The sequence below is a fragment of the Aulostomus chinensis genome, chromosome 9 (genome assembly GCF_037954235.1).
Source record: "Aulostomus chinensis isolate RoL2024-O1b breed Wild chromosome 9, RoL_Achi_v1.0, whole genome shotgun sequence".
NCBI classification, from domain to species: Eukaryota; Metazoa; Chordata; class Actinopteri; order Syngnathiformes; family Aulostomidae; genus Aulostomus; species Aulostomus chinensis.
In genome coordinates this window covers 10,231,652-10,251,076 of record NC_141328.1, presented here as the reverse complement: position 1 = coordinate 10,251,076, position 19,425 = coordinate 10,231,652, and the positions used below count along the sequence as shown (strand labels likewise).

General features: G+C 40.0%; 2 protein-coding genes across 3 annotated transcripts in view; one reads left to right on the top strand and one right to left on the bottom strand.

Moving 5' to 3' along the window:
* The window catches only part of LOC147255762 (prickle-like protein 2), a 41,930-nt gene extending 30,626 nt beyond the window's left edge, over positions 1 to 11,304 (top strand). The window contains exons 2-9 of the mRNA XM_086213691.1: positions 1,874 to 2,058; positions 4,321 to 4,434; positions 4,584 to 4,721; positions 5,877 to 6,080; positions 7,179 to 7,365; positions 7,949 to 8,103; positions 8,192 to 9,017; positions 9,107 to 11,304. Coding sequence (XP_086069817.1) covers positions 1,927 to 2,058; positions 4,321 to 4,434; positions 4,584 to 4,721; positions 5,877 to 6,080; positions 7,179 to 7,365; positions 7,949 to 8,103; positions 8,192 to 9,017; positions 9,107 to 10,053 — 2,703 coding nt within the window. The 5' untranslated portion in view covers positions 1,874 to 1,926 and the 3' untranslated portion in view covers positions 10,054 to 11,304. The remainder of the gene's footprint in view (positions 1 to 1,873; positions 2,059 to 4,320; positions 4,435 to 4,583; positions 4,722 to 5,876; positions 6,081 to 7,178; positions 7,366 to 7,948; positions 8,104 to 8,191; positions 9,018 to 9,106) is intronic.
* Positions 11,305 to 12,541: 1,237 nt separating this feature from the next.
* LOC147255761 (uncharacterized) lies at positions 12,542 to 19,314 on the bottom strand. Of its 2 annotated transcripts, XM_086213700.1 has the most exons (8): positions 19,107 to 19,314; positions 18,912 to 18,980; positions 18,235 to 18,306; positions 17,995 to 18,131; positions 16,211 to 16,407; positions 14,557 to 14,615; positions 13,836 to 13,994; positions 12,542 to 13,150 (listed from the first exon to the last, which is right to left on the bottom strand). In XM_086213700.1, exons 2-8 carry the CDS (start codon positions 18,948 to 18,950, stop codon positions 12,968 to 12,970), a joined length of 846 nt encoding a protein of 281 aa, XP_086069826.1. In that variant the 5' UTR covers positions 18,951 to 18,980; positions 19,107 to 19,314; the 3' UTR covers positions 12,542 to 12,967. The 2 variants fall into 2 exon arrangements, with proteins under 2 accessions (XP_086069826.1, XP_086069825.1); XM_086213699.1 differs by lacking the exon at positions 19,107 to 19,314 and having other exon boundaries at positions 18,894 to 19,096.
* Positions 19,315 to 19,425: the final 111 nt, after the last annotated feature.

Here is a 19,425-nt window from a genome sequence, read left to right as displayed (position 1 = left end):
CCACAATCAAAGATTGGTATCTGTTCAGGGGTGATTAATTTATGTCTTCAGTCCATCTAAAATCCCTGCTGAGGCACTGAGTGTTAACATCAAGGTTGAACTGTCTTCGACCTAAAATTAATCTAAAAATGCACCAGTTTTCTCTCCACTGTAATGATGTCACCGCTACTGTTGGTCCATTAGAACAGCATTACTTTCTCAACTATGTTACTTTAAATTGCTGACTGATCACAACATAACAACACAGTATAAATATGACTCACCTAATGAACTTCAGTTGTCTTATCCCACCTTTCTGACACAAATAGTCCTGGTAAACAGTTCAGTAAATGATGCTTCAGCAGGAATTCAACAATGTGCTGGTGTGAAATAAACAGCAAAAGAAGTTGGGGTGTAAACTCTTGCAGCTCTTTCCTGCCAGGCCAGGCTAACTGCTTAAGGTTAGATACCTGCAATCTCTCCTCACAAAGATATCAGCAGCATCCATCTTGGAGAGATAACCAGTACTCAACTCTGTTGGGATGGAAGCTGACTCAATGGCTCAGTCATGGAAATGTCTGCTGTTCCTTGGCCTCTGCTGAAGCTATGTTGTTCTGTGATTTCTAATCTAATTTTGACATCGTGTTGCTGTCTGAAACAACCAGACTATACCTGCTGCAAATCATTTTGATTCAGAAATGTCAAGGTCTGTTCACACTTGTGTTGTTTTGCCAGGAAACAGCTTGATTCTTCACCTGTAGAAAAGATCTAATCGACAATTCTGTGTGTTCAACAGCCGAAGCAAATTCAGTTATCACGAAGAATATTTGTGACATATTAGGCACCAAAATAAAAAGCCATCTGATGTTAAAAGAATTCATTCTTGCTTGAAATATACAAGTAGCCTGCAAAGTGAGTTGCATTTCATTTTCATACTTAGGTGGCAAAACCTAGTCTTGTTAAATACTCATGTGTCAGAAATATGTGCAGCTGTTTCCTGTCAGTCAGAGAGAAGGAGGAGAGAATCAAATTGATCACCAATCCATAAAATCAATGTAAAATGATCAGGATGTTTTTGGATTGCTTTACTGTTTGATATTTCACAAATCCATTTTGATATAATGGCAATTTGGCAAAGTCTATGTGTCAGTTGGTCAATGTATCACTGGTCTGAAATATATCAACACAACAAATTGACTGACATACGGTACAGATATTCAAGGTCCGAAAGGATGGAGCCCATTGAACTGATCTTGTGTGAAATGTCTTGACAACAAAAATGAAATAACTTACCACCATGACCATGTTAACAAAAATCAATCCATCCATCGCTTTTCTATACCACTTATCTGTTAGGGGTCGAAGGGGGGGTGGAGCCTATCCCAGCTGACATATTAAAAAAATAATGTTCTTTGAAAGCAGCCATCATTCTAACTTTTGCGTCCCTTTGAAAAATTTTCCTTCAATATTTCTTTTTGGGAATGGGCAGGCCAGACAAGCCCTATGTGTAGGGTCCTCCTCAGCCCAAATTTAAAATGCATGAGCATTGTAGTGTTTTAACCTTTATATAAAGGCTTTTTGATAACTTGCCTGTAGAAGTTCTTGAATGCTTTTAACTTCTTTTTTAAAAAAGCCATCAAACTCAATATTGTATGTCTTCACTCATGTTGGATGTCTGCATGCCTGTCAGTGCTTACAAAATTATGGATCCATTCAACTTGGCATTGCATTATTTGCCCATGTATCTTCATTCTTTGAGTACATTTATTTCAACAGATTACACTGTAGACTTGCTATGGGGAAAAATATTATATACTATAACTAGAAACAGACTAATTTAAACAACTACTACACATGGTCATTTTAAAAGTGAATGCCTTTGCATTTTCATCAGGTATACCTGAGTCCTCTGAAGTGATCTGTGCTGAGGAGCATGTTGTGACAGCCATGTCTCTGGAGATGGAGAAGACCATCACCAAGCTGATGTACGACTTCCAGAGGAACTCAACCTCAGATGATGACTCTGGATGTGCTCTGGAGGAGTACGCCTGGGTTCCCCCGGGCATCAGTCCTGAGCAGGTAGAAAGTTTCAACAAGATCTTCTTTCTTCCCTTTCAAGTCACATATATTGACCTCATATTGGACACTCCTGTCCCATCACTCTCCTGTCCCTACATTACCTAATATATCTTTTTGTCCTCCATAGTCATGGCCATATCAAATTGAACTGAATATATCAGAACACTTAAAATATTTGTGACATTTTCCTATTAGTTCCATAGTTGCTCATGTGAAAACAAGATAATGGATCATTATTGTTTATAAATACCCTTCATGTTGTTTTAGACTCTTTGGGATAAGGAAAGGGTGGCAAATAAATCACTTTGACTTCACTTTTCATGGAAGAATAATTGTAAGAACATTTTTTTAGCTGTCAGTGTTCACATTAACCCTGTGTAAGTTCATAGTCATACAGAATGACAGGCATGGCCAAATCATTAACAGCAACCAAAGACTGAATAGCAGATCATTTGTTTTTTGAAGAAAAAAAATGTGTGCAGTGGATGAATCAGCTTATGTAGTCTTGATTGTGGTATTATAATTATTAATATTTCATGTATTGAAACGAATGTCTTGCCAGATGCAATTTTCAGTTTAGTCTTTGTTACGTTCAATTTTTTTTCCTTCATCTGAGTTAGATAGCCATAATATTTTGGATTTTAACAAATAGTTTTGTTTGAAACTGTTGAAAAATAAATTTGTTGGATATAATTTTTTTCAATTGAAGTCATGCAGCAACCTATTGAATAAACAATTCCCGTGACAACAATTAAGTGTATAATTCTCTAAGTATATAAATATAAGAAACTGAAAAAATGTGAGTATACTATTTTCTCTTCAAAGCTAGGTTTAGTGTACATATCAGATTGCTTCTGTTTAATAGTTAATCCTTTAAAAAATTAAACCCAGAGGAAGTTGTTGGAGGCAGTGAATGATTTGAGGTGAATCAAATCGAAAATGTGTGGCAATGTGTTTATGTCCAGATTCATTTGCATTTTAATTGCATCCTTCACTGTGCTAACCCTAACTGTACACATCTGGAAGAGGATATTTTACGTATTGTTTGTTTGATTTTGGCCTGTTGAGACTCAAGATTAACACTGTTCTCTCAACACATAAGGTGTAAGCACTGTCTTCATTTTCTGAGTGCAACACTCTACTGTAATGGGCAGCCGAGAACAGATTAACAGATGACAGGATGGGCTGATAACTGTCACGTTTTCCAGTCGGCCATCTTGGCAGTATAATGAAAGATGCTACGGCTCCCTCATCCGACAAGAGGTGTCTACAGTTTGCTGCTTTTTTAAAGTACATGAAAATAATGATTTTAAGCCTGTCATTACTCATTTCTCAACAAACAATGGCATTAATGAGACTCACATTTTGAAAGATCATCATGGTGTAGTTCATTGAATTGTCAGAACCTAAAATCCTCAATTTTGAACGACAAGGTTATTTTGTTTCTTTGAAAATGTTCATTCTCCATATGTCTTACAAAATATGACTAATGTAGTCATACATTAGTCAATGTATGTAGGCAAAGCTGTCTTAGATACTGAATTATTGAAGTTAAGAAAACTAAAAATGTGAAGGTATGTTTTTTCCTCATTTGTCATTTTCTAAAACTTAAAAATACAAGATGATTTTAAGGGAGGTAAAATTGTTTTTTGAAGTCCTAACAACAAAGTAACATAGCATTCTTGAGAGCTTTCCTGTACACTTCCAGTTCAAGCGCTTCTTGCTTGAAACTGGAGATTCAGAGAAAAGTCCCTCATCTGACCCCAAGCAGAAAATCTAGCAGAGATCTCAATGTCATTCTCAAAAACATATGAGTGGGTGTGCTACCGAGTATCCGATACAGCACTCGCAGACACACCTTCTTTCCCCCTTATTCTTCACACCATTTGATTATATGAATTGGATCTCAAAAATTTGTACAAAATAGATCTTTCCAACATACATTGATCAAGACGCTTTTGTGTGTGCCGCCGTGTCATTGAGCTCATTGTGCCAACAACCTAAATTCTAGACATGTACGTATTTCCAAGGGCAGCAATGAGGAATGGCTAGACAAAAAAAATTGTATTTGCATAGAGACCTTTATAAATTCATTTGGAAGTAATCTCAGATTAATTTTCCTCGGTTTGTGGTAACTACTGAATGACATATAGTATACCATGTAAAAAAAGACTTTCCTCAAAGCGATGGACACATAATGACAGTTGTACTTAGTGATTGAAAATGTTTTGGAAACTACATGTGTTTTGTATTGTTTGTCAGGTGCATCAGTACTATAACTCCTTACCCGAAGAGAAGGTCCCCTATATTAACAGCCCTGGAGAGAAATATCGCATCAAACAATTACTTCACCAGTTGCCACCACATGACAATGAGGTAAAAGGTTTTTAGCAGCAAACATATCTTGCTCCTTTATTCAGGAACAGCTTATTATTGTTACTTGGATCTACCGTAGGTCAATGGCATTTTAGAATAAAGATAATGAGGTAAACATGCTTGACTTAATGAGGAATCTTGTTTTTCAGGTACGTTATTGTAATGCGTTGGAAGAGGAGGAGAAAAGAGAGCTGAAGTTGTTCAGCAACCAACGGAAGAAGGACAACTTGGGCAGGGGCAATGTGCGTCCCTTTCCTCTCACCATTAATGGGGCTGTCTGTGACAAGGTAAAGCTTCTAACCACCAATGTTTCCATCTCGCTTGTTGTCCATATCACTTACTTAATGCAGTTGAGAGGGCCTTTCTCTCTCTTACAAACATGGTTTGTATATGGCTGGACCATTCAATCTCTGTAGTGGTCCCAGTAATAATTCATTGGATGACTGGTCATCTGTGAATCAAACAGAAATGATAGAATATAGATTTATTTACAATTTGACCTTAAGCACAATATTATAGTAATGCTCACTTTCTACTGTTTTTTATTTATTTATGTTTTTTTTTTTTTTTTTTGCTGTTATTTTGTAGTGGCAATGGAGTAATGTAAGGATTTTGTTTTCAATTGACTTATTCATGACAAATATCCACTCGTGGTCAATAAAGGCCTCTGATCTAATCTATCTGTGAACACTGAGGGTTATATTACCCTTTATGGGGCCATCAATGACCTTAACTGGAATAATAGTGGATGCACTCTCCCCCTCAACAGCCCTCTCAACATTCCTTCATATGAATAATCCAATGAATAACACTCTGATATTTTAAAACTTGATAGCAATCAAACTGGTATTCATATATTATTTGATTGTGAAAGATATATCACAGAAATGTTACCACTATGAGTCTAATCAAACTTTTATGACTTGAAACATCCATAATCGATGGAATTTCCTCATTTTTACCACTGAAGAAAGATTCTGTCTTTGAAAGCAAAACTTTGCCCACAAATACTTTAATTGTTGTGCATCCCTGTGAGTTTCATGCAGTTCTGTGCAACAGGTGGAACTCAGCAACTCTCTTTTTCAAATTTTTCAAAATTGCCCAAATCTGGCTTTGTTGTCTCCTTAGATCAGCATTTAGCTCCATTTCAGAGTACTTCACCTCCTTGCCACTGCATTTTGAAAGATCTGCAGCCAATGGGTAACTCAAACATACATCTTGGCCACCCAGCTACTCAGTAACAAACTTTTTCAAAATAGAAAAATAGTTTTGCTTTCCTGTATAATCCATCATTATTTGAATTTTAAGGATCATAGTTTCAACTGCAATGTTCTCTCTCTTACTCTCTTCATACACACACTATATTTAATAAACTTCTCTTATGTCTCTCTCTCTGTCTTTGTGCTTTTTTCCCTCCTCTCGTCTCCTCTTATCTCCTTCAGTGTGGTAGTCAGATAAATGGAGGGGACATTGTGGTTTTTGCTGCCAGGGCAGGTCATGGAAAATGCTGGCACCCTCATTGCTTTGTCTGCAGCATGTGTGAAGAACTGTTGGTGGATCTCATCTACTTCTACCAGGACGGCAAGATCTACTGTGGCCGGCACCATGCCGAGAGGCTGAAACCCCGCTGCTGTGCCTGTGATGAGGTGCGCCTGTCTGGGCCTGGAGCCCTTCAGAGACTTGGACGTGGTTGGAACTGGTCTGGAGTGAAAACATGGCTCAGTATTCTTGCCATGTGTCAAGTCTGCTTGTTTTGTTTGTTGTTGTTTTTTTTGTTACCATATTGTGTGGCAAGCAGGCATGACAGGAGAGTAAAAATAAGTTTGGCCACATTGCATGGCAATAGTCTTTTAATATTGTTTACTGAATGAATAATACAACACAGAAGCTGAGTTGTTATTTTTATTTGATAAGACTAAATTGGTTTTATCTTTGAAATGAATGATGAGTGAGGAATAAGATTGAAGCATCTTGGTTCCAATCATGAATCAATAACAGATTCTATTCTTGTGTAAGTGTTTAGTTTAGGAAGTATAAATAAGTTGTTATAAATATAGACAATAAAGACAATAACAATAAATAAGCAAAAAATTAGCAATTTAAAATGTGTTATTACGAATCAGTGAATTGGTGGTAAAGTAACTGATATTTATGAAATACTGAGTATGTCACTGCATAATCTTTGTATCGTACATTAGTATGCTAAAAAGACACATATACACATTAGTTTGAGAGGTCCTCAGCGTAACATAGAAAAATGAAACAAAAATTGGACCAACAATGGAGCCCTGCCCCAAAAGGATGATCTAGCTTTTCTAGAGCAACATTTATCTAATCTTTGGAAATGGATGTAAAACTAGTTAGTATTTAACTCGTCATTGCGTTATTTTAAGTCCATCCATCCATCCATTTTCTATACCACTTATCCATTTAGGGTCGCGGGGCTGGGGGCGGGGCTGGGGCCTATCCCAGTGGACATTGGGTGGGAGGCAGGGTACATCCTGGACAGGTTGCCAGTCCATCGCAGGGCCATCAGGAGCAATTTTGGGCTCAGTATCCTGCTCAAGGATACTTTGATATGGTCACCAGGAGAAAGGAGGATCGAACCAACCTTGTGTTGGTTTATGGCCACGCGCTACCTCTGAGCAATGCCGGCATGTCATATTAAGTCATAAAATGAGAAATTCAATTGACTACCTGCATGAAATATATGTGCTGATGAGTATAATGTCTGGATCATGCAGATCATCTTTGCTGATGAATGCACCGAGGCAGAGGGCCATCACTGGCACATGAAGCACTTCTGTTGCTATGAATGTGAGACCACCCTTGGTGGCCAGCGCTACATCATGAAGGATGGACGACCACACTGCTGCAACTGCTTTGAGTCCCTTTATGCTGAGTACTGCGATGCATGTGGAGAACACATAGGTAAAGCACATTGCCTTCAGGTTTTTATTGTTGCTTAAATGCTTTTCACAATATATGGTTGTGTTTTCCTAAATAGAACACCTCAAACAGCTATCCATTGCAAGTGTGGGTATTATCAGCCCTGTGAGCATTGTGTGGTGCAGCTGTGGAGAGGTGGAGTCAGTGCAGTCAGATGTAGATGGTTATTATCATCCCAAACTCATCTAACAGTGAGTGAGTGCATTTCACAGGATGGCCCAGTGTCGTATCCAGATGGGGGATGTGAAACATGATTACTTCCTTGAGCTCAGCTGCAGAGCTGGTGAAATATATTCATGCTTTCTTACAAATCCATGTTTGGATGAAGAATTGCAAAATGTTTTTCTTTCAGAGATAGAAAAATTGAAAGAAGCTCTGTATAAATTTCACTCCATTATAGCACTGATATTCTCAAGAGCGTAACCTAATGGCTACTATTTATGGGAAGTGATCATTTGCAGCAGAGACTTCCTAGAGTTGTAATTTTACAGAGCTAAAATATCTGAGTGCTTATGAATGTTGTGTTCTGATATGGTATGCACTAAATTTGTGTATTTTATCAAAGGTATCGACCAAGGCCAGATGACATATGATGGGCAGCACTGGCATGCAACTGAGGAATGTTTTTGCTGTGCCCATTGCAAACGTTCTCTTCTGGGCCGTCCCTTCCTCCCAAAGCAGGGCCAAATCTTCTGCTCACGGTCCTGCAGTGCTGGGCAGGTAGATGACTAATTTATGTCTTAGATTTTACAGATTAGGTACATATATTTAACAGTTGATTTACTTCTAATCTGCTGTGTTTCATCAGGATCCAGATGAGTCTGACTCCTCAGATTCAGCTTTCCAGAGTGCGCGTTCCCGTGAGTCCCGCCACAGCACCAAGATTGGTAAAAAGGAGCGTAGGAATGCTGAACAGGAGCGGAGGAGTGCAGAAGCCCGCCAGTCAGCTCCTCCACCCATGCCTGACCGTCTGTCAGCTGACATTGAACCTCTGTCTGTACAGATGGACCGCCTAAGCCTCTCATCGAGCCAGACACCAAGCAGGACACCTAACCGTACACCTAGCCGCACCCCAAGCCGTGCCCCAAGCCGTGCTCCAAGCCGCGCCCCAAGCCTTAACCAGGTCTGGATGAGCCGAGATGACCCTTATGTTCCTGCTTCTTTTGAAGACCCCCAAAGGGAACACTCTCCCACCCCTACATCTATACATATGTTGGGTCAGTGTAACACCAGACAGGGCTACAATCCCAATGCAAATGTTCATCCTCCAGCCCAGAGTCCTGCCAACCCACGCAAGAGGCCTGATTCCTGGGGGAAGGAGCAAGGCAATGCCAAGAGGACCCCTATGGCTGCCCTTAGGGGCCACTCTTTTAATGAAAACTGGATCCACCACAGCCAGGATGAATTTAGGCCTAACAAGCTTCGCACCCAAATGAGCTTTAATGAGATGTCTAGCCAGAACCAGGGATTTTCTGACAAGAGGAGCATCAGCCTGCATGGATTCCAAAGAGATGGAAGGCCCCCGCTGACCAGGAGGAACCCCATCAATGCTATGAGTTTCAATGAGCCACTCACCCCTTTGGAACAGACCCCTCGTGGATCCATGGACTCCCTGACTATGTCCAATGCTACAGGTACAGCATTTCACATTATATAGCATGATATATTGTGATTTAATTTGAAATGGTATGAAAATGTAACATGAGGTTTTTAATGTTAACAGGCAACTCTCTGGATGGGGTCAGTAAGCGTCAGGAGCATTTGTCCAGGTTCTCTATGCCTGACTTGAGCAAGGACTCTGGTGTAAATGTGTCTGAAAAGAGCAACATGGGAACCCTTAGCTCCTCTGTCCAGTTCCACAGCACAGAGTCACTGTCCTCCTCTCGCCCATACAACAACAACAACATGTACACCCCACTGAGAGTGGGCTACCCACTACAGTACTGGGATGGCCCGCAGCCTCTGGGTTTTGACAGCAAAGGTCGCATTGGAGTGATGGGCAGCAGTGGGAATTTGCGGATGGCTCCCATGAGCGACAGAATGCCCCGCCGGCGCATTAATGGACAGGAACATGTATCCCAGATACAACAGCCACAACCAAGACGTCGCAAACATCATCATGGAAATGGGCAGCAGCGCAGTGGCCGCCACCACAAACGCTCACGTCGCTCTCGTTCTGACAATGCCCTGCACCTGGTAGCAGACCAGCCAGCTCAAATGGTAGAGCTGCCGTACCGCCGTGTTCAGGAGGATTATGACCGCTTTCCATCTGGCCATGCCGCTCGAGAGTTGTTTGGTCTGGACCCAGGAGGCTACCGACAGCAGCCCCACCGACCTTGTCCCCGCACCACTTCAGATCTCACACTTCAGAATGCTGGCTGGCAGCCTGTTGGGCTGGGTGGGCCATGCTATGGTGATGGGTACATGGAGGCTGCTGACCCGTGGTGCTCCAGCTGCTCATCTTCTTCTGAATCTGAGGGAGATGAGGGTTTTTTCCTGGGTGAACCCATTCCTCGGCCCGTGCAATTGTGCTATATTAACAACGAGGAGCTTCGCCATCGCTACAGCCCCTCTGGGATAGGTGGCCATCACGGACCTCTTCACGGACCAATTCATGGCCAGCTGCACTCTCGCCAGAGAAGGAAGAGCAAAAACTGCATTATTTCATAGATATAGAGCAAAAAGGTAGAGAGGAATGAGGAGGAGAGAGATTAGAGAGAAAGATAAGGAGAGGAGGAACAGAGGGAGTGGGAAGGTGAGAGGGAGACAGTTGACAGGGAAAATTGTGTGTGTGTGTGTGTGTGTGTGTGTGTGTGTGTGTGTGTGTGTGTGCGTGCGTGCGTGCGTGTGTGTGCATGCATGTTGAAGGGACAAAAAAATGCCTATTTTTTGTGCTTTTGAGCTTACACAACTCGGGTAGTGTTTGTGTACACCTACACAGGATGATCTAATCATAAGAGGAAGCTCAGTTGGCTTACACAACAGAAATGTTTACAATGATAGATATCAAATCTGCTGATGGTACCACTGATGAATTTGACTACTAAATATTACTAGTCAGGGTATATAACATGACTTTTGTGCGTGTCTGTGTGTGTGTCCATGTTACAGGGAGATTGGGCGACTCAGTTACAGTTTGAAAAGGGAAACTCAACTGCAGTTATTTGACTGTCGAAGCTCAGAGATCCTAAGCTCTGAAAACATATACTATGTGAACAAAAAAACAGGAAATTGTGTTGGGATAGTGGAAGCTGCGTGCTAGATTCCAAGCAGTGTCGTTGTTTACCTCAGTGGAATCCAAATACTCCTGGAATGAAGTGTTGGCTTGCAAGCCCTGTTATCACCTTGTACAAAATAGTCTGTTGAACCTTGTGCTCTACATAGCCAACTCTCATGCTTTACCAAGGATCGAGTGCTGGACAGCCTCTGCTCCTTGACCATTCAGGCACAGTAACGTTAGGTATGGTCCAGTTTTCTCTTCTGCAACATGCTTTGTTTTTGTGGAGAGCTACTTATAAATGAGTAAAAATAAAAATAATAATGCTAATAATATTAATGCAAATAATAATTATGATAGTAATATTAAAGAATAATACCTGTTAAATGTATATATATAGTACTACACTTAATAAATTAATGGATATAGTAATGTAAATGTCATGTACATATGGTCTTAAATATTTATATATTTTGTAACTAAAGAATCATTATTTGTATAACATGATGTAGAGATAGGGAGACTTGCATGTTGATTTGTTGTTGTTGTCTCATACTGAAAATAAAGTGTACTTCAAGGAACAATCGACAAGTCCTATCTCATGTTGAGTTCTCTGATATTGACTCATCTCTTATCAGTTAAAGAAAGACAAATTTAACTTATGTGCATGTACTTTTACATTACTACAGTATGTACACTGTTGACCCACAATGTAAATCACAAAAAAAGCTGTTCAGGAGTGGGGGTATGACAGCTACACAAAGATGTAGGATATGTCCATCCATCCATCCCTCCATTTTCTTCAACTTATTCTATTAAGGGTCGCGGGGGGGAGGGGGGGTGGTGGAACCTATCCCAGCGGCTTTCAGGCAAGAGGCGGGGTTCACCCTGGACAGGTAGGTAGGATATGTTCAAAATATTAAATTTCAAAGAAAAAAAACACAAAATATCAAAACAATCATTAGACCTGCTAGATTGTCTGTAGAATTCAAAAGTTTCACTGATATCCATCTCCATACAATACACTTTCTGTTAGCGAAGATTAAAGGGATTGATTTAAAGTTAAATTAAATAATACAAAATTTAATCTCAAATTATCCAGATTTTTCATCTTTAGTGTAAATGACACTGCATCTTGTATTCGACATTACATTCCAGCAATAGAGGACATTTTCCAACTGTTTGACGAAGTTGTGCTCCTCATGAAAAAAGTGTGTAAAATCAGTTGTGATAAGATATGTACGCAAAATTTGACTGCTGAAAAATAAACGTGAGTAGCGATGCTGTGTTTCCTAAATGATCTCATATATTTACCATTTCCCTCCTAAAATTTCCTGATATTCAGCAATCTGGAATTCGTTTTTCAAACCCAAATTGATAACAATATTTGTTTGGTTATTGCTCAAATATTGAAATAAATTTGCACATTTACCTTTAACTTCACAAATACTAAACCCTAAAAAGTGTGTGACCTAATTGCTACAGGAAGGGGTCTTTCAGTCAATGTAATCTCCAAAGATGTAATTTCCTGATATTTTGAAGTAATATGGGGTGAATCAGAAATCAAACTATGTAATGTTTTCGGAAATTGGCTTATTCAGTGCAAGGTAAAAACAAACAACTAAAAATGAACATGTGAAAGTTTGTCTGACCTTAGCGTACACCTTAGCTTTGTGACACTCATAGAGTCATACAGTAGTAATCTCAATCACTATAAAGATACTCAAAAAAAGAATATTGTCCTCTAGATTACTAAGTGAAAAAATTACAATGAGATGGCAATCAATTACTTTAAAAAATGTGTGAGAGAAAAATATGGTATCACTATTACTGAGTGGCCATTAACATGGCTAACACCCACTGCTCTAAATAGTGATGTTTATGGAAATAACATATATGTATGTGTGTACACATACATATACATACATATATATGTATGTATATGTATGTACATGTGTGTACATATATATATATATATATATATACACACACACACACACACACACACACACACACATATACATATATGTATATATATGTATGTGTGTGTCTGTGTGTGATTTGCATTCAGTTGTATAAACACTGCTACTCTTCTTTGAACTCCTCCTGCCTACAGCATTTCAACCACAGTATTGTTTAACAATAATCATTATTAGTGCAAAATTAAAAACAACAAAAAATTCCAACATTCAAATCTTTTCCAGCTGCTCACGATTTGACCAAACACAAAGCAGGACTTAGTAGGCTAGTACTAGCATTCATCCTACTTCCTGCACAAACACAAAGATCATCCAAAAAAAAAGAAAAAGATTCTTCACACTCGCAGAAGGGGATCTATGCTATGAAGATGGACAGGAGCGTGTTGGATTAGTGAGATGACTCTTTGGAGTCATATTCCTCTATAAATCTCTCCATGGCCTCCAGACAGCGCTTGCCAATTTCCCGAAGGTTCTCCTGCAGCGAGGCCTGGATGGAGTGCTCCAGGGATGGGTCTTTTTCTATCAGCATCTTCACCACAAGGCCAAACATTTCACACTCCTGATAGTACACCTGTAACATTGACAGACACATACACCCTTGGTTTTAGTGAGAGCAAAGAAGTACAATAACATGAAGAGACAACATTTGGAAAGAAGCAGGAAAAGAAAAAACAGGAGAGGAGGTGGGAGTAATGGAGGAGAAGGAGGAGAGCAAAACAAATGAGTGATAAATCTTGTGTTTCCAATTACCACTGAATGGATTAAGACACTGGAAACATGCAGACTGTTCTCAAGTATTCCCTGTGCATGTACAGAGCCCTGTGAATAAGTTTGCATCAGCTACCTGTTACCAGACAGCCTCACATGCAATGCCTCAGATATACTGCAACCATGGAGATACGAAAAGGAGGCCATCTTGTCAGACAAGTGGGTGGAAAAACGCAAACACACACTGCCGATAAGACGAGCATCATGTGATGTCTGTCACATTAAAGAAAGCATTCAAAGCACATGTTGAACAGGTCTAACAGGATAAACAGGACAAAAATGCATTAAACAGGAAAAAGAAATCTTTCCTTCAAGATCAAAATTTCAAAATTAATGGTCAAGACTATTATCTTTCTCTCATTGTCGCATCTCTCCAAGCACTTTCCTAGATCTTTCCTGTACATCTTTCTGTAATCCCCTTGCTGCTTTTTCCCCTCTATCTGTTCATAGCCATCTTTTCCACAAAGATGTGTGCAACAACAGACTACCTCATCTATCTCTTTCCTCTTCTGCTTGATGGCTCTGTCTCGTGCCGCCGCCTGGCTCGCAGTTGAAGGGATCTCCCCATCTCCGCTGCATTTTCGGTCTTTGCACGCTGTCCCCCTGTGATCTCTCGCCCTGTTTTGCTTCCTGCTGCTTTGAAAAAGCTGCAAAAATTTGGGACATATCACTTGGACTGTTTTAATTTAACAGGTGACTACAAACACAGGTAGAAACGTCAATGATGACTGTGCTGCAAATGACCAAAAGATGACTAAAGTGAAGTCCCACATCTCAACTTGCAACATAAGGCGTTGATAAAAATTTGTTCTGAATGAATGTTTATATCTACCACGACACAGGATTTTCAAATTATGTTACATTATCCTACCCCTATCCAAATGAATGATTTCAACATTTAAAGGCCATATTGACAAATCAGTTTTTGCAAAAGAATATGTCACCATGCACTTTATATGTTTTTGGTTCTGCCCTCTACTAACTTTCAGATTGATGAACTTTATTGACTAAAAAATGTATTTCAAAAATCCTCAGCTGCTTTACAGATTACAAAAATTATCATCATCTGCAACTCTCATTTGTACCATGTTTGATAAAGGTCGTATGTTGAACATGGCAAGAATTCTGACAGATCAATATATCATAGGGAAAGAAGGTATTTATTCCATGACGAAAGGGAACATCAGATGGATAAGCTTGTAAACTCACATTGAATTCAGTGTCCTTGTCTCTGCTGGAAGTTGAGCTGGAATTGGAGGCTCTAGTAGCTGGAAAAGAGACAAACCACAATGTCATCACAACATAGACGGTCCAATCCGAAGCAAAAGCATATTAGTAGGGTCTTCTTTTTCTGTTTAACACATCTATGGATGCTTATATCAAGCAGTACCTACAGAAGTATGAAGTCACCTGTCAACCATTCTTTCTCCTGTTGAGAAACTGTTTCCAAAGGAATTAGCATGAGTTTAACCCAAATCTGATGGTAACTGAAACATCTGCTTTGCAATATTGGACTGAAGCATTTTACAATAGCTTACAGCTATACAGCAATAGCTTTGTTATGCCTCATTATATACAGCAAGCTAGTCATTCTTTCTCACATATACACACACAAATCAGCGATGACTCACCATGATCACGCCATCACTCAGGCACAGAAAATAAAACCTGTTCCACACTCACACATACACAAACACACACCTCCACAGTGCTGCAGTGTGTGTGCAGATACAGTGCCTGTGTGCATGAGATGATAAAAACATACCCTACCAACGGTAAAATCGTTAAAAGCAATATACCGAGCCATTTTATAGCAAGAGATCAACCCTAAATCTGGACTTCACAAGTGCCAAACCAATGTTAACATAATCATAACACATTTTAAATCTTTCTTGTTTACTACCAAACTGAGTTACATCATATTCATATTTCTCCTAAATCTACCCGATATTGAAGTCCATTTTTCCCTGAGAAATTTTTCCTTACTGAAGCATATACTGTTCCCCAGCTTCACTACTATCAACTAATTGTTTAGAATGCTGACATAATCAATCTACTGAGTCCAGGAAAAGGATCTCCAGCATTACACAACACCGGTTTGCTCCTACCAGAATGTGACTGCCTACCAACCACCAGATACCATGGTGAGCAAATGCCCTCGAAACATTTGTAATGCAATGGGTAATGGAAATGCTTTGTTTGCTTACACTGCCACCAAATGGCCATGAAAAACAGTGCACCCTACTGTAAAGCATGAATAGTACATTATGTACACTAAGGTGCTATTTATGCATGTACATATATGTCTGTGTACAATAGGTAGAAACCATGATAAATAAGCTTTTATATTAGTACTTTTCTTGTCACTTCTACAGAACTCTATTCCATCGTTCATCAGTTCCTGTTATGGTGTCTCATCTTATGTTTAGGTGTTAAGGCATCTACACAAGATGTGTGTGAAGCTAAAAACATTAGAGTTCATGTACAGTCTAGCCAAACCTATGTTCATTTCAAATAATTGATGGGTAAATAACTCTAGAGTTGTAAAAGCATGCCTAAAACTTAACATTTTAAAAATACTTCTTGTTATTACGTGATATGATTGTCTTTTGAATTAGTCTTTTTTCAGACATGTACAAAAAAGCATTTTGACTCTGCCTGCCTTCAATGCATTTTCCTTGTTTAATTACATAGGTATTTTTATAACATACCTCCCCATGGCACACAGGCCAAAACATTAAAAACTGTTAAACCAAATTCAACTTTGGATGTGGTGTCTAGTTAGTTATTCCAAGTGTGGATGTTGAGTTTATATAGAGTAAAGTGTGTATTTATTTGTCTGTAATCATGTTAAAACACTCACCATCGATTTGTTTAGAAGGTGAACTTCCATCATCTCTCTGCTCATACAGCTCAGTCTCTCGATAGAGCTCCCTCAGTGCATATTGGTGAAGTTTAGGCTTGAAACGATCTCTATGGTGGAAGCCTGAGCAGGGTTTCAAGTGATGGTACCTCTGGTATCCAAGGCGGCAATGTTTGTAGAATGAATCTCTTGTGCAGCTAAATCATTCAAAGGAAAAAGGCATTTAGTCACCCACAATCATCAACAGGCCCTTCAATCATCAGCTATTCTGGCATGTCAAAGCAGGTGTTAAAAACAGTTAGCTTTAGGGCAGAACCCCAACATTTTCCAAAACCTAACCTCTTTCTGAATGAAAGAACATTTTGACTTTTTCTGTCAGAACTCCTTCAGGGCAAATATCACCATTTTGGGTGAAAACAATTTGAGGCACAACCGTGAAAAACAGTAAAAATACTGAAGATATGTTTTGAGTGTGGCTATGGTGGTGATATGATCCATCTATTTTCTACCGCTTATCCCAGGGGTAGGGAACCATGTGCCATGGAGAGCCATGTGTATGCAGGTTTTCTTTCCAACCAAACACTTTAACAGGTGATTCCACTGATTAACACTCTTCTGTGGCTGAAGGTGTGTTAATCCGTGGAATCACCTTTTAAAGTGTTTGGTTGGAAGGAAAACCTGCATACACACGGCTCTCCATGGCACATGGTTCCCTACCCCTGGCTTATCCTGTTAAGGGTCACGGGGGGGCTGGAGCCTATCCCAGCAGCCTTCGGGCGAGAGGCAGGGTTCACCCTGGACAGGTCACCAGTCCATCACAGGGCCAACATATATAGACAGACAACCATTCACACTCACAGTCATACCTACAGTCAATCTAGAGTATCCAATTAACCTAGTTTACTCTTGCATGTCTTTGGACTGTGGGAGGAAGCGGCACAGGGAGAACATGCAGACTCCCCACAGAAAAGCCCCAGGCTCAAACTGGGGCTCCAACCCAGGACCTTCTTGCTGTGAGGCAACAGTGCTAACCACCGCAGCACTGTGCCACCCCTGTTTTGAGATATGTTACGGGCAAAGATCGGTCATAACTTATGTTAGTTGGGTAGCATAGTTATTTAGCCAAGCAATATCCAGAAAGTATATACTGCTAAGACTGATGATTTCACTAAGAGCATTTAATGACGTGTAGCTGGGCCCCCCCCCCCCGACAATACATTCTCGCATCAAGCAAAAATAACCTCTTTTTACAAATCCTTATGGGCAAAAAGACCCAGAACCTTCTTTCTGTGAGGCGACAGTGCTAACCACTGCACCACCGTGCCGCCTGAAAGTAATTCAATTTAAAAAGGTTTCCATCCATTGTCATCTTCCGCTTATTCCTACTAGTAAGGGTCGCGGGGGTGCTGGAGCCTAACCCAGCATCTACGGGCGAGAGGCGGGGTTCACCCTGGACAGGTCGCCAGCCAGGCCAACATACAGAGACGAACAACCATTCACACTCACAGTCACACCTACAGTCAATTTAGAGAATCCAATCAGCCTCGTCCCCAAACTGCATGTCTTTGGACGGTGGGAGGAAGCCAGAGTACCCGGAGAGAACCCACACAGGCACAGGGAGAACATGCAAACTCACACAGAAACATCCCATGCCCGAGCCGGGACTCGAACCCGGAACCTTCTTGCTGTGAGGCCACAGTGCTAACCACTGCACCACCGTGCAGCCCCTAAAAAGGTTTCTATACAGTGAAAATGAATAGCGTGCTGAGAATGAAACACAACACCTTGTGCTCTTGGTAATCAACCTGTCAGTTCTGTCAGGCTTGTAGGATCGTCCTCCAGATGTCAGCTTGTGAGAACTGGTCATCCTTGCCCTTGGCTTAGATGGACTTCGCACTCTTCTGATGGGCCGGTTCTCACGCTGGATCAACACGGATAATGCGGCATATCACACAGTGAGAACAGGAAGACAATGTTACAGTCTATAAAACTATCCCTGAAACATAATTTAGAATGGGATGTACCTGAGTGGGAGACACAGAATCATCAGTGGGTCTCATGTCTACTCTGTGTTCCTTTAGCCGCAACATTGAGCCCTGGAGGAATACAATGTTTAACAGTTAATATGTTATAACATATTTGATATGATATGGCATAGCTGAATGATTATTAAATGAAGCAATTGTATAATCCATGGATAAATATTATGCAGTAATTTTGATGAACAATTTTTTGTCCCAACAGTGACTTGTTTGTATTATAAACTTATTACATGAGCTGAGGTTGAACATGTTTTTAATATTTAAAAATCAACTGTACACATTAAACATAGTGTGAGGCCAAGGACTAGCAAATCAAGGAAACCTTGTCTACGTGTAGTTGCTGTGAAAATAGAGTGAGAGATTAACATGTCTAAACAATTAACCCACTATTATCATCCAGCCTGTCAGAAACACTGTAGATAGCTAAAAATGTCCACAACCACTCAGCTGTTTATACATTATCCAAACATTACTATATTTCTATCATGTCTCTAGAAATCCTCTGTGCCTGAAAAATGTCACTGTGCATACTTAACTCATGTATTAGATCCAAAGTTCATGTGGCTGGTCTTGAGTTAATGATTGTTTCAAACTGTTTAAAAAGAGGCTAATACAAATGTCCTGAAATGTACGTTCGATACCTTTTTTTTAACTGTTACCTTGCTCTGGTGTGTTTCCTGCGGTCGACCATGAGACATTTCCGCTTGTTGCCATGTAACTTTACTCCGCTGTAAATCACATTCAGAAGCGTTAATGACCTCTAACAGTCTGCATTTCTGTCTCCCGGTTTATCAGTTTTGAAGAGAGACAACATCAGAGTTTCAGAGTGAGTATGTCAGAAGCAACCTACGAACCGTAGAAGATGGTTGTGCGGGGAAATAGACAGGCTTTACTTCCTATAAAGAAGCAACCAATCAAGTCTGAATGCGGTCACAAGGGCCGGTCCTTACAGTGTCACTATGCAAATCAACTTCAACGTCATATATTTATCCGGATATATTTATTAACCTGTCAGGTATAGGCCATGCCCAAATTGTTGGCTAAATTCCTTACCTTCCTTTCCTGTGGAAAAAAAAGAAAAAACAAAAACATTAAAAAAAACCTTGGTTGTTTTCTTATGTTGTACATTTTATTGTTATAAGCCTTTCACAAATTCAGTGTGTTGTCTTTTGT